Source organism: Pseudopodoces humilis, chromosome 7, assembly GCF_049639895.1.
Source record: "Pseudopodoces humilis isolate 2021_Gansu_Grassland_sample_001 chromosome 7, ASM4963989v1, whole genome shotgun sequence".
Lineage (NCBI taxonomy): Eukaryota > Metazoa > Chordata > Aves > Passeriformes > Paridae > Pseudopodoces > Pseudopodoces humilis.
This window is the reverse complement of record NC_142206.1, coordinates 10670700-10685605: the sequence shown is the minus strand read 5'-3', so window position 1 is coordinate 10685605 and position 14906 is coordinate 10670700. Positions and strand designations below refer to the sequence as shown.

The 14906-nt window shown below is 40.0% G+C and overlaps 1 protein-coding gene across 10 annotated transcripts in view; it reads right to left on the bottom strand.

The window, feature by feature from the left end:
* NAV2 (neuron navigator 2) overlaps positions 1-14906 on the bottom strand; it is a 385416-nt gene that overhangs the window by 65715 nt on the left and 304795 nt on the right. For all 10 annotated transcript variants that reach the window (XM_088057228.1, XM_088057233.1, XM_088057230.1 and 7 more), the window contains one exon: positions 14441-14563. In XM_088057228.1, the coding sequence (XP_087913354.1) occupies positions 14441-14563 (123 nt within the window). The remainder of the gene's footprint in view (positions 1-14440; positions 14564-14906) is intronic.

Here is a 14906-nt window from a genome sequence, read left to right as displayed (position 1 = left end):
TCTGATACCTGAAAAATTAACCTAACAATGACTTTTTATATTATATTCTTATAGTTTCCTAACAGGCAAATATTTCTATCATATACCTTATGAACTATGTTAAATATTTAGTTTGCAATGCCATAAAACCATATAAGCATTTTTTCCTCAGTTACTCAGGGAGTAACTATCCACATTTTCCCACCTCTCCAAAGAGCCAGGTCCCACCTGTTTGCCCCCTCCTCAGAATAAAACGACTAAGTCCTGTGCTCTAGTAAAAGGTACAGCAATGTTCACAAGTATGCACCTAGTAATTAGCCAACAAGGGGGCAATGCCTCATGGCATTATCATGCAACCTTTTGTTTCATTTTATTTTCTTTATAATCGGGTGCGAGGACAGGTGTTGTCAGAGTCAGAAGTGACACTAATCCTGGGCCTCTTCCGAAATTGCTCCTGGTATTCCTGATTACCTCAGGGCTCTCTGGCTCTTCGTTCTATCAGCTAGCTATCTATTTGCACGTGAAAACTCTGCAATATTCATTTCCATGCTGCATCATTTTACACATGAAAATACCGAAGATAAGACCTAAAGTGTGCGTTACTGGTTACGTGAACAGCATAATTTACATGCATATGATCTGTATTCAAATAATGTAATTGGAAATGGTGCCTATTAGCATAACAAGCGATTATTATTTAGTGAGATGCAACTCGAGCAGGCATCCTGCTGGGGGTCTGACATCCTCCATCCAAACGGCACCATTTTTTCTTTCTTCGTTTACACATTCTTCTCTCTTGCTGATTACCAGCACAGAAAACAGGGAGACTCCCTTCTGTGCCTTTCTTTAAGGGTGGAAGTCTTGTGTGTTTAATTGCCCTCGAGCAACTGATGCAGTTCAAAGCTCTGTGGAGCCTCTCCCCGGAGCCGCACCCCCCTCCCGCCCCAGCGGCCGAACCGCAGCCTATCCAAACCATCCCTTCACCCACATTATCTCTCTAATTCCTAACTGATAACAAGTTTAAAGCAGCAGCTAGGTTTCTTTCTCTATCCCTTTTTTTTTTTTTTTTAAAGTGTGAGAAAGCAAAAGCTCAACTGCGCAAGTCATAAACCTTTCCCAGTATCACGCCTACCCCTCCTATTCTACCTCCGAAGAATTTAACCTTTTAATCGTTCCAGCTATGAAATGTAACAAAAAAACACAATTTTACTACTTTTCAGCAGGTGAGCAAGACTTGCTTGCTAGATCCGTTCATCAGCTATGCCTGCTGAGAGCCCTCGATCACTGCTGCCGGCACTGCTTCCCTCCTGCACTCCCTACTCCGCAGAAGTCCCAAGGTCCCAGCATCTCTGCAGGACCCCTTAACCTTTCCTAGCATTTCTGTGAGAGCAAAAACTTACGAAACTGTTCCCGCCCAATAATCCCTTCCCCAGCCTTACTGGGTTTCACGGTGCATGTTTCTTCCCTCAGAAGCTACACCCACTGCTTCAGAGATGGCTGTGTTACAGTAATGAAGTAATTAGTAGGGGGAATGTGTTCATTTTTACTTTGCCAAAACTGAGATGTTTCGCCTGAAATTTTCCAAGCTGCATGCCAACCTAAGGATGGACTTTGGTCTTGGTTAAAACAGAACAACATTTCCCGAGAATCATTAGAAAATAAGACATGATTTTTCTATTGAGTTCTCAGTTTCTCTGAGAAACCTTGTCCTGCAATACAAAATATTTATTTGGTTCTGGAGAGCCTTGGAGAACAGAGAAGGTAAGAAGGGAAGCCAATAATGTATGTGAAAAATAACTGGAAAAAAGAAAAGGAAAGTGAAAGCAAATTTAGAGGGAGTCTGGAACTGAATGATGAGCCTGCTGGAGGTGGTGGATCGATCACTGCTCTACAATGATAAATGGCTGTGACTCAGGGAACCAGCACGGAATCATACAACACTTTGGGTTCTAAGGGACCTTAAAGATCATCTCATTTCAATCCCACTGCCATGCGCAGGGCGACCTTCCAGTAAACCAGATTGCTTATTGCTCTATCCAGCCTGGCCTTGAACACTTCTAGGGATGAAAGCATTCACAGCATTCAGCATTCACAGCCTGTGCCAGGGCCTCACCACCCTCACAGCAAATAATTTCTACCTAATATCCCTTCTAAACCCACCCCGTCAGTGTGAAGTCATTCCCCCTTGCCCAGTCACTCCAGGACGTTCTTGTAGCCCCTCTTGGCACTGAAGAGACTCAGTTCCCCCTGGAGCCTTCTCTTCTCCAGGCTGAACAACCACAACTCTCTCAGTCTGTCTTCATCAGAGACACCATTACACCACAGTGGTGGCACAAAAGCAGCTGAGACAGTGACAAGAAATGTCCAGAAGTGACTGGAACCCTGTCAGAGATTTATTTTGTTTAGAAGAGGCTTTAAGGCACTGTCACTCTACCTCCAGTCTGGCAAGCTTTTAGCTTAAACTCTCCAACTGCCAGCTCTGCTACTGCAGAGCAAACATCCCTGCTTTAGAGAAATTTGGAAATTTTTTATTAAATATTCTGCTGGTTTATGAAAAAATGTGACTTCACAACACTAAGAAAACTCCTTTGGACCCCTTGTTAATTTTCATAGTTAAATCAGCTGGGAGAGATGTAGGAGTTCAAGGACTTCAACCTGAATTCTTTCCATTTCACTTCCTGTCCTGATAGCTCCACAATAGTCAAGAGTCCAATCAACACCTTTCAGTATCTTATGTTGATATTATTTCCAGCAAATAATTTGGCAGGAGACACAGGCAGAAATATTCTTACAGAAACAACCCTAATACAGGAAGCCAAAACAGAGATCCTTGCTCCACTGAGGCATGGCAGTGACCTCAACTAAACTTTGTACATTATGGCCTTAATCACTGCATCACTACTCCGTAAGGAAAAAAACAAGAACAAAACCCAAAGCCTTATTTTCTGTTTTATCCATGTGCAATAATGAAATAATTCTAAACCAGCCTCTGGCTTCTCTGTCATATTTCAACACTGGCAGAGTGTGGCCATCTAGTTAAGGCTGAGCTGTGAAATGGTGTCTTGCTATCAGAGACAAACTAGAACTTAAACACAGCTCTGTTTCAGTGAATTCCTCTAGAACTAAGGAGTGGTCATTGGACATATTTGTTTAGAAACTTCAATGAACTGAACCACACAAGGGAAGACAGGATGAAAGGATAAAAACCAGATTAATAGTTAGATTAATGCACACACTCATACTTAGCATTTTAACAGGCACACCTAACAAATTGAAGAAAGTCCTTGACTTCAAGATTAATAAAGAAATATTCATCTGGAAAACCCCTTCTTGGTTATTCCAACCACTTTTCCTCTAATATGTCATTGTGCTTCAGTTCAAATACAGTTTTAAAGACACCAAGAACAGAGTTCTCAGAGATTAGTTTATAAGATAGTAAGTCCACAGAACTTTTTCTTCTAATCACCCTGTTTTTCTTGTCTGCCTTGAATCCATTCTACTAAAGTTATAGCTACAGTTCACTACTATTCCTGAAAATGTCCAAACAAAGTTTCATTCTCCTCCCATGATCTCACCCAGACTTGCTTAGCCAAGTCATAAGTTACCTTTGGCTCTCATTTTTTAATTTCTAAAATAATCCCTTGTTCCTAAATGATTTGATAACATACACATTGCCATAACAAATTCAACCACATCACCACATATTGCAACCCTGTCATTTTAAGGGTGTTTAAAATCTAGAGGTGAAATCAGAGCCTGATGTCAATAAATAAGAGAAGAATGTATCCAAAGTGGGGAGTGACTTTAAGATTCAAACACATTTTGTAGGCAAAGTTGAGCTGCAGTAATTTGCTGAGGGTACAGGCAGATGTGATGAAAGCCCATCCGACAGCACAAGGCATTGTTTGGAAAGAGATGGATGGCTGCAAGGGAAAGCAAACTGGTGGCATAGAGGGAATGATGCAGGAAGGGTAAAATAACTCAAAGAAAAGAATGACCAGAATTGTGGTGGTGGGGAGAGGGGAACATATGGTATGACTCACAGAAAAAATTATTATTTTATCAGTCCCATGTTTAGCTCATTACAGCTGATGTGAAGTCAGCCCATACAAACATGGTGTGAGAATGGGAATGTCACTAAAATCGAGAATCTGTCAGAAGTTACTGCAGAAAGGGGCCAAAACTCTAAGTCACAGTGTAGAAGACAACTCCGATTCTGCCCTCTGGGGGTTGGTGTTGGAGGTCAAACCACCAGCACACTTAGACCAAAAGGAATAACAAGCAACTTCTTGTTGCCATATGGCATTTTGGCTTTTAACCTTTATTAACAAAGAAATGACTCAGTGGTTATAGTTAGAAGCCAACAAAGAATTTCAACAGAAATAAGAGCACGAAACTCACAGCCTGATTTCAGCTTGAAATCACGGTCTTTTGATTTCAGAAAATTTCTGTCTTTCCTTTGCATGCACATTTAAGACCTTAGAAGTGTGTAAATGCAGATTTCTTTCCACCACCTGTTCCCTCTCACAAGTCCTTTGCTTCAGAAATGCTCTCAAAGCATAAATGAATAAAGTCTCTCCCTAGGAGTAGAGGATACACACAGTCCCAAAACACAGGTTAAGTGGAATATAAAGCTTTCCTGGGTGAATGTAACCTCTGTGAACTTGACCTGGCACAGTGTATACTAATTTCTTTCCCATAGGCTCATGTTGATGATTCTTCCTTCTCCTTTCCCCCCTCATCTTTTTCCATAGAGATACACACTTGCCTATAAATACATCTCCAGCCATTCCCAGATAATACTCTGTTCATCACTTCTGCATTCAAAACAGTTCCAGTTCTGCAAATGCAGTATTATGTTTCAGTCATCCCTGAAAACAAAAATCTAGTCTTTGCCTAAAAATGCAAATGAAAAATGAAATTATGCATGTGCATATCAGTTGGTATCAAATAACATGAATGGTTTCAAAGAAATGTTTAAGGCATTAAGTCATGTTACAAAGAGAATTTCTAGCTGCAAGTTTCATAACAAGAATAAATCAACCTTGACAATGAACATGAAAGAGGGAATGAAACCTTTTTGAACACTCGAAGTGGTTTGCTCATTTCCCCCAAACCAAAATGAATGAATTAGTTGTTATATATGAAAATTAACTTAAACTACCAACATAGTCAGAAAATATAAACTTTAAAGTTAAAATTAGATTTAAAAGATTTAAATATTACTTGGGGCTGATGAGAGCACATGGTAACTCCACAGTAGCTGCTGAGCTGAGCCTTTGTAAGTTAAGGAACAACAGAAAAATAACATATAGTTAAAAAGAGCTGAGCTCAGCCCTTGGACTTTGCTCAGGCACTAATCAGACTTCCAGTGTTTAGCATTTATCCCCTGGCTACTTATTGACCATCTATACCTGGACACCCATAAACAGCCTCTAGCAAAGGAATGGTTACTGAGGCTCCCTGTGCTAACCCTGCACACAGGTTTCACATGTTCCAATGCCACTTACGTCCAATTAATTAGCCTCAAATTGCAGAAATCACTTTTAATCAAATTAGATGTTTTATTTATAGTGAGAATATATATAAAAAAACTTTGACTAATAAAAACAAATTATACACGTTCTCATAATACTGCTGAAGTGACACAATACCACTCTGAGTGTTTCCACTGTGGAGCACACAATTATTTATCCTGGCCAAATGTATATTTAACTGCATATACTTAAGCAACATAAGAACATCATGTGGAAGCCTTAATGCCTGTTTATACAATGTGTTTTTAAGTCCCATGGAGCTGTGTAACACTAAGCAGTTTAAGCCTCAGGATGTCGGAGCTCAATGCAGGAAGAGCAGCTACCGCTTGTTCTGTGGAATCTCAATGTCACTTGTTAGCTGTCATAAAAGGGTCACAAAGTCACCTTACCACGCTACTATAAAATCCCTATATCGTGAGGAAGCTGAGGAATTGAGAAGGGTAGGATAGGATAGGATATAGGATAGGAGATAGGAGATAGATAGGAGATAGATAGGAGATAGGGGAGGGGAGGGGAGGGGAGGGGAGGGGAGGGGATGGGATGGGATGGGATGGGATGGGATGGGATGGGATGGGATGGGATGGGATGGGATGGGATGGGATGGGATGGGATGGGATGGGATGGGATGGGATGGGATAGGATAGGATAGGATAGGAAAGAAATGTATGGACCCCCCAATATGGAATATCTAGTTGGACACCAAGGAAGTTATCATGACACCATGGAATGACGTGACATAAGCATTAGCTCCAAGAATCCTGCAGCAGCAAATATATAGTTACAGTCTTTTGCCCCTGCCACTCCACATCCCAACTGGTAAAATGAAGCACAGCTGCTCTGCAGTGGGGGAATTTCCTTCCATTGGGCACAGACATTCATTCCACACGGTCCACACACTCCATCCTCTGCACTTCTCTCTGTGGACATACACGGGAAATGAGACATGCCCTACTCTTTGAAACTCAGTTATAGGCCTGTGGCAGAAGTGGAAGAGAGTGCACCTCTTTGTAAAGTGCCATGGAAACAGGGAAGGAGCCTTCTTTTCATCTGAAGACATCTGCTTCCACAAATGCCATGTCAGAGATGCTTTCACTTTCTTTGGTATCAATCAGCCCAAAAGCACCCCCTGCTTCATTACCTTCTAAAAACACAGGAGCTGCCATTGAGGACAGCTGAAGGAGATAACTGTGAAATACAGAGAATTTCAAATATGAGCTCCAAGTTGTGGATACCTTAGAGCTTCCTCTGCTGCTCCCATGCTGCAGATGTGGATATTCATTGGATAAACCAGGGTAGTAGTACCATCCAGCTTCAGATATTTTAGTTAACTGTCTTATGAGTCTCATTTCCATGTATATACAATGGACCAAAGCATCCAGATATCCTGAATTCCTTGGAGGGGTCCCAGTAATGGAGACCCTTCACTCCACCTGCAGTGTTTGAAATCTCTTCACTGGAGAGGACAAAACTGGGAATAAATGAGGAAGGAAGTGCGGAAGGAAGTAAGTGGGGAAGGAAGGAAGTGGGGAAGGAAGGAAGGAAGTGTGGAAGGAAGTGCGGAAGTGCGGAAGGAAGTGCGGAAGGAAGTGCAGAAGTGCGGAAGTACGGAAGGAAGGAAGTCCAGCAAAGCTCAGAAGAGAATGCATATGCTTACAGGAAAACACATTTCTTACATTTGGACACGGAATTCTGATATGATTTTCCAAACTATACCATTATAGGAAACATTCATCTGCTAAAAAGAAAGCTTAAATCCTGGCTATTAACATTAATATTTCTATTACCATAAAAGCAAATACTAATAACCTATTTTTATAATCACAAAAGAATACATAACTGTATAGAAGGAGGAAAAACAAATAAATATTGAAATTTACAATTATGGACAACAAATACAGATAAACAAAGATCAAAAGGAGAACATTTACGTTTTCCAGTAATATTTAGTAATAAACACAATATTTGAAAAAATCACCAGTCTGGAAATTTACTTTACAGCCACAATGAGCTTCCATGCTCATCAAACAGCCCCAAAGTGGGATTCTGCTCTGGGAGCCTGACAGCTGTCTGCTATTAGTTTTATCTATTCAACCTCCAAATCCCAAACTCAGAGGTTACTGGTGTAGGTCAGTTGTGAGACTGTGTTGACTCTCTTGCCATTCGACATGGAAAACCAAACAACAAAGTCTGCTCTGTGTCAGCAAGCATTTCACATTCTTCGGTTTGTCATGCAAAGCACAAAGACCCTGATACAGTTCAAAATGGTCTTTGTATCTACAATCTTGTTTACCCTTGGAATACAAGCTTAACTTCCCACATGTCTGAAGTGTTTTGAAAGCCACTTCATACAATAGAAAAGACAGTGCTAATCTCTGGCAGTGGAACCAGAAATAGAGGGTTTCAGAAGAGCCTTCAAATAAGCACTGAGATCAACTTTATACTTACATACTTTGAGTGGAGGTGTATGAAAGGAACTATCTCTTTAGGAAAATCTAGTTACAGTGGTCTAGGATTGTGATTTTGCCATTACTAGATGCAAGATTACTTATTCAGCTGCTTAAATCAGGCAGTTTTCCCTGTTTTCACAGAATTGGCACCCATAATTCTGGAAATGGCAAGGTCCCTTCAGCTGTCCACATGCTGCAGTGCAGGCTTCCAGGGAAGCACAAACTATTTTCATGGGCAAAAACAAAGTCCTGGCTTAGTCAGATGAACTGCTCCCTTGAGGGTACCTACCACCTTCCTTTAGCTTTGTAGTGAATAGCAGCTCCTGGACTAAACATCTTACTTAGATGCTATAGGAGAGATGTAAATACACCCTAAAATATAGGAATGAAGAATGAAAATCACAGCTACAAAAACAAAGGGCACGACACCAGGGGAAAGGTTTCAACAAGAAATGCAGCTCCTAAAGCCTAGGTCCACACTATCTCTTACAGATGTTTACATCTAATCAAAACAGGCAATTCTGAAGAGGATTAGAACTACAGTGATAATCAAGCACATGGAGATTGACTTTGTAGGGAAGAGTTTGCAGTTGTAGCATGTTTTGTTTGGTTGGTTTTTGTACTGAGTGCTAGAATTGCACTTTCTCAGGTGAAGAAATTCTTGAAAAAGGCAAAGAACTGCTCTCAGCTGCCTCATCAGCCTGTGCAGGTACTAAACCAAGTATTAGAGAATACCTGAGTAAAAGAAGATTAGGATAATTCTTGGCTTCTTGAATGCACACAGGTCCTTACTGCAATAAAATCTGCTCTTTTTTGTGGCCATGAATACATGGAGAAGGAATTGTCCCCAGGGAAAACCAATTCTAATTTTACAAAAAGTCAGTTAACTAATAGGCACAAAACTGCTTCAACAGCCAGCCCCCACAGGTCAATCATACATCTGTTATTGCTACATGCCATGGTATTTTGGAGCCTGGATAGAATTTTTTATGCAAACTTAAACTTAGCTGAAAATTATCTACTTCCTAAAGTGATCCCATCCTTCAAACCCTCTCTAGCCTTCCAACAGCTCCCAGCCTAAGTTGGTTGTTGGAAGTACACTCTTAGCTGCCATCATACAATGAGTAAAATTAGACCAAGCCTGAGAAACAAACAAAACTTTCAAACTTATCTCCATTCCATAATGCCTCTCTAAACAGAATTAACACTACAAAATCCTACAGAAGTACTGCCTAGAATACTTCATCCAGTGTACTGCATGTATACCCCCCAAAAATTGTGACAAAAGAAAAAAAAAGGAAAAATATTATTACTGTGCTGAGCAAATTCACAGAAAGCTTGTGTTACATAATGAAAATTTTTGCTTCTAGACCTGAAGAAAACTTTACAAGAAGTTTGTCGTCTTTTAGACCACTGAAACAGATCTGTCTGAAGACACTGCTTCCCTTGACTAACCTTGCCGTGTTTGTATGTAGTGTCTTTTTCTTCCTTTTGGTAATGCTTTCAGCCCCCAGGTATAGCTACTATACCTTTGTTTTGAACTATTTGTTGCTTAACCTTGCAATTACTTTATGTAATCTAAAACCACTTTGGATTGCAGTTTGCAAAAAGATTCCTTGGAAAATAAAAGTATATGGTATTGTGATTCTAATCAGCAGATCCCAGAGCCATAAACTTCAAAGAATCTTTGCAATGTGAATTTCCCCTGCTTCTGAGAGTCAGTTTTCAAGATAAATGTGGGATCTTTCAAAGACAGAGAGATGGATATCTACAGGTACCAAGGTACAACCTGCATATTTAGGAGCAGTAGCACTTTTTTCTAATTTAGCGATAAAATCCAAACAGATAGTCAAACAGGGCAGTTGATCTGCTAGGCATGAATCATTTCACCAGTCCTGTGACTTTGCTGTTAAGCAACTCTAGATGGGCATATATACACAAATGGCAGTGACTCACAGCACAGACACAGTGAGCAATGAATGTTCAAAACTCCTATTTGTCTATATTATCCTAAAAATCATTTAGAGAGTTTAAGTTATTTTCTAGAAAATAATGCTCCTTTAGTATACAGGATCCTTATACAGGGTTGTTCCACTGTGCCAGCAAGGAAAAGAAATGGGAGAAGTGGAGCTTATAAATTATCTTAATTGTAGCAACTTAATCCAAGTGCAACTGCCAGGATGTTCTGGAAGTGAAGGAACTGTGAACTGATGGCATGTAATCTTCCAGGTAGAGTGGAAATAGCGTGGCAGCAACTTTCTCAGCTCAGACCTCCTGAGGTCTGTAGATGACTTCAATGGATGTAGTTACTCCTTCTCCTGACAGGAGACATCCTCCCTCTGCAAACTCATTCACACAAAACACCAGAGGAACCTCCCTGTGAGTTCCTTTCCTGCTCCACAAACACTTATGTCAACACTCCTGAGAAAGCAGGAGTAGGGATGATGCTGTGGGGGAAGGAGATGATGGGAATTCCACTGCCATTACAAGGCAAAATATTTGCTTCTACATATTATGACACCAATTGGGTCCACCTGAAGTTTAAGATATAACCTAGTCATGTTTTAAAAATCTAAGATGAAGGCTATCCAGTCTATGTGTTTACAGAAATCTATTCCAGAACAATTTTCTGTGTTTTGTCCCTATTCTTATATATATATTGTGCTACCACTGTTAGAGCATTAAAACTCCAGCAGTGATGACATGGAGCAGTTCTGCTACACCTTCATTTTACTTCAGCTTCACTGTCTCAATTAAGAAGAAAAACTGAAACGAGTCAGAACTTTAAGCTGTCTTATGCTACCATAAAATTACAAAAATAATATTATTTTAAAAATTTCCTTTTTCTTTTCCTTATATTATAAAATTTGCTACTGTCTACAATAAACCAGCACCTGGGAAAAAAAAAAAAAAAATCGGTGCAGGAAAGGAAATTTGATGCAGCTTCTTAAGCAATACCCATCAGCACCATGACTGTAATTCTGCTTTCAGTGGAATCTGCCTCCTTCGAAAAGCAGTGACATCTTCTCTCCCCACTTTTTAAGACAGGCCAATATTTCCCCCAACTTGATGACTTGCTTCAGCTTGCTTTTCAGCCCTTCTGAAGTACGATCCAACTTCCTCTGGTTAAGAAGGCAATCCAAAAATCTCCCTCCACCACCAAGAACTAACCCATCTTTGTAGAAATCTCATCACTGTAGCAGGATTCAAGAAACTAAATTGCAGTTAGTGAATTTAAACGTACTCCAGACAAAGGGGTTTACTCCACAAATGTGAAATACTGTCTACTACCTGAGCCAAGAGACATAAAAATAACCTTAATCTGTTTTTATAAAATGCAAAGTAGCAGCAAAATACTACTCTTCAGCTATTTTTGAAAGCCATAATTTTTACCATTTGTACTGCACTCAATGACATTCTTACTAATAGCAAAGTATGCAGAGCAAGTCTGCTCTGCATGGAATGTCCTCTGACTTTCTGCTCGGTTTCTGCTTCAGTTCCAACTCTTCCTTCCTGTCCATCTCCTGTTCAGGCTCCACAGACTCCTCTGGGATTATTCAAAGATCCTTCCGAAAACAGGAAATGCTTCTAAAATGCTGACTGTCAGGAAGCAGATTCAGTCACAAATCTGAGTAAGAGCTAATTTGAATGTGGACTTGTTTTTAACCAAGCATCTGACAAGACTGGTACTGCAGTCATCAAATGTGATCAGGATACAGACACACTCTTGAAGAGCAAGCTCAGCACTGTTTTTACTTATGGCCCATCAATGCTGTAGCTGCTGGAAGCACCAAGACAACACAATCCACTCTTTGACAAGACAAGTCATTACAATAAGGAGACAGGAAGACCTTTCTATGCCTTTATGCAAAGCCAGGTAATTAATGCAACCTCAAATAGAACTGTAGAAGAGAAACAATCCGAGTTAATCATGCTCAGCAGTAGTTTTTTAAGCACTTCATCACTGATGATTTTTTCAAAAGGTCATATAGACACTTCCCTAATAGCATTAAAGTTACTCTTGACAAGGTCACATTCACAGCCTCCTGTCCAAGTCAAGGATTTGATAAATCAGCACAGGTCTGTTATCTCCTCTAAATAACGGCTTACACAGGTAAGCAATTACAGAAAGATTTATTCAGATCTAACTTACCTACACATATTACAAATGCAAGTTATATATAGGAAGGCAAGGGCAAGATTTAGTCTCAGATCAAGCAGCTGTTTCTGACAATGTGAAATCAACTGAAATAACCAGATGGCTCGCACCAAGTCTTTATATATAGAACAGACAAAAAAATAGGATATTTATGTCCAACCTTGAAAAAAAATAATACCTAACTAAATTTAAAAAAACAATCACAAACTAAATAAAAAGGTATTTTATTGCCTTTTTTGATTTAAAATCCCTTTGTTCTAGGCAAACTGAAATTATCTTGAAGTCAACAAGTAAGCTCAGCTGTGTTGTGCAATGCTTCCATTAACCTTGCAATCAAGCACTGAATCCAATGCCCTTGTTTGGATTTCCCTGCTGCAGGGGAAAATGTACTTTGTAAGGTCTGTGATTTACCTTACCAGAGCCAATGAGTAAAAGCCTCACAACTAAACTTTTGCAACTAATAGCATAAGAAACTAAGCAAGCTAGCATATCACAAAAATTCCTGATAACTTTTTAATGATTAACCTCACGCCCACAGGTTCACAGTCTTTCACACTTGTACTCGCATGCATTCAGTTAACATCTGCTTTGAACAAGTTAAATAGAATCTTAATATCTTTTCTGCATGTACCAATAAAGCAACCCAGTACCCCTCCTCACTGTCTCACAGAATGAAGAAAACAATTAATTACTGCACAGTTTTATTCAACTCCTTTTCCTTATGGCCATTTTCACCCGAGAATACTCCTTGAACTATGATTAATTTTTTGTTTAATCTGCACATCATGGTCACCCAGCAAGCCAAGACGAGCTATCTTTAAATCACTGTCCTCCTGTCAGAAGTCCCTCATGTCCTGCTAAGGTATTATATTCGAAATAGAAAAGACTAAATCAAAGCAACATATCATCAGCTCTGGGGCCAAGGGTTATTTTTCTGCCATGCAGAGTCTTTATTGTGTGTAAAGTCTGTCCCCCTCTAAGTGAACTGAAAGGATGATTTTCAAAGCTTTAACAACTGACATCCTAGGGATTGCATTTCAGTGGGTCACAGCCCCATTCTAGGTGGAATACACTTAAACACTCAAATAATCCCTCTTGTCAAATGTTCCTAATTGGTGCCTGATGTGTGGTAGCTTCAGGAAAGGAGCTCAGCAAACAAAAAGTGTTGCAAGCACAGAAAATATTGGATGGGGGGAGGAGCCAATGACAGGAATGTAACACCAGCTCTTCAGAAAGCTGTTACTTAAACAACAATATACTTTATCTTAGACAAATGCTGAATTTTAAACAGATGCTTTTGCTACTGTGGCAATGTTCAGAAGCCACAGCAGCAGAAGCAGATGACACTCTAGCTGCATCACAAGGTGGAAACGCCCTCACTCACAGGACTAGCAGTGAGTGCTGGTTGGGTTTCAAGCTGCAAATTTCAAGAGATATGAGTTCCTGGAAAAGTACAGGCATATTTTACAACTGGCAAGCATATGCTGACCTGTAATTCAAACTGAGCTGAGATTCCCTGTTTTAGTTCTTTTGTTTAGATGTGACATTCTGCTCTTTACTAATATCACAAGGACACCAAAGCAGATTTAGGTCTAAATCTTTGCAGATTTAGATTTAGTTTGCTTAGAAAATAAGGTTAGATTAGCCATCGCTTGTGTTTCCTTAGTAATACCTGCATCACAATGAAGAAAGTATTGGTAATATCCAGCTCAGTCAAGTAAATTATGTCCTGGGAATGACTTACAGATTTTAAAAAAGAGAAAAAAGTTTTAGTTCAAAAATTGGTTTGAATGTGTACCTCAAAATTAATGTTCCATACTTAGAGGCCCATGATGGAAGAAAAAGGATACAGTCACTTACTGCATCAACAGTAACACTGATCAGGCTTTGGAAGGGGAAGAAGCAGCTGTGCTGACCTCATTAAAAGCAACAGTATTTAACCCATTTATATCTTTACATTTACAGAATTTTCACTGGGCTCCTTTGTGACTGCACTCCCGTAAATTATGGCTTTCCAGTCCCCTAATTCTTGACATTTGGCCTTGACTGTTCACACTGAATCACTAAAATTGGAGGAGAATCAATGGACATGAGGAGAGAATTCAGTCCTTTCCATTTGAAACACTACTAAAACAGGAGTTTAACACTTGTGTTGCTTCCCATCCACAAAAACACAGGGGAGATTCCAGCAAAGCACTCAGGAGACATAAAACTAGCATTTCTCTCAACACCTCCATGAACACACAACCTAAAATACTCTGGAGAAATTTATATCCATGCATCGAGTGCCTGGATTGCCAAGGGTGTTTAGCCCCTACCTGTCGGCGTCGCCGAGCCCCAGGGCTGTGCTACGCTGTAGCGTCTCCCGCACCGTGGCCATGCTGTCGGGCAGCCGGTTCAGCCGCCGTGTGTACAGCCCCAGCCCACCGTCAGTCAGGTACCTGACAACGAAATGCCATGTTCAGTATAACAATAAAAAATTCACATATTATCATAGCACCTATGATGCAGTTTCCCCGTTTTTAAGTTAAGGATGTTACACAAAATCAGAAGCAAGGAAAATATCATTCTTGATTAGATCAGAGGTATCCTCCACCTCTCATCATTCTCCATTATACCTTGCATGCTCTCTCATCACCAAGACTCGAATTTCAACATAAATGTGGTAACAGATACTTAAAGAAAACTTAGCTTTCATTAAGGATACCTATATGGAAGTAATTTAATATTTGTGAATGCTATCATTAATGACCCTTTCTTACCCAAAAAATACATGGCCTATAC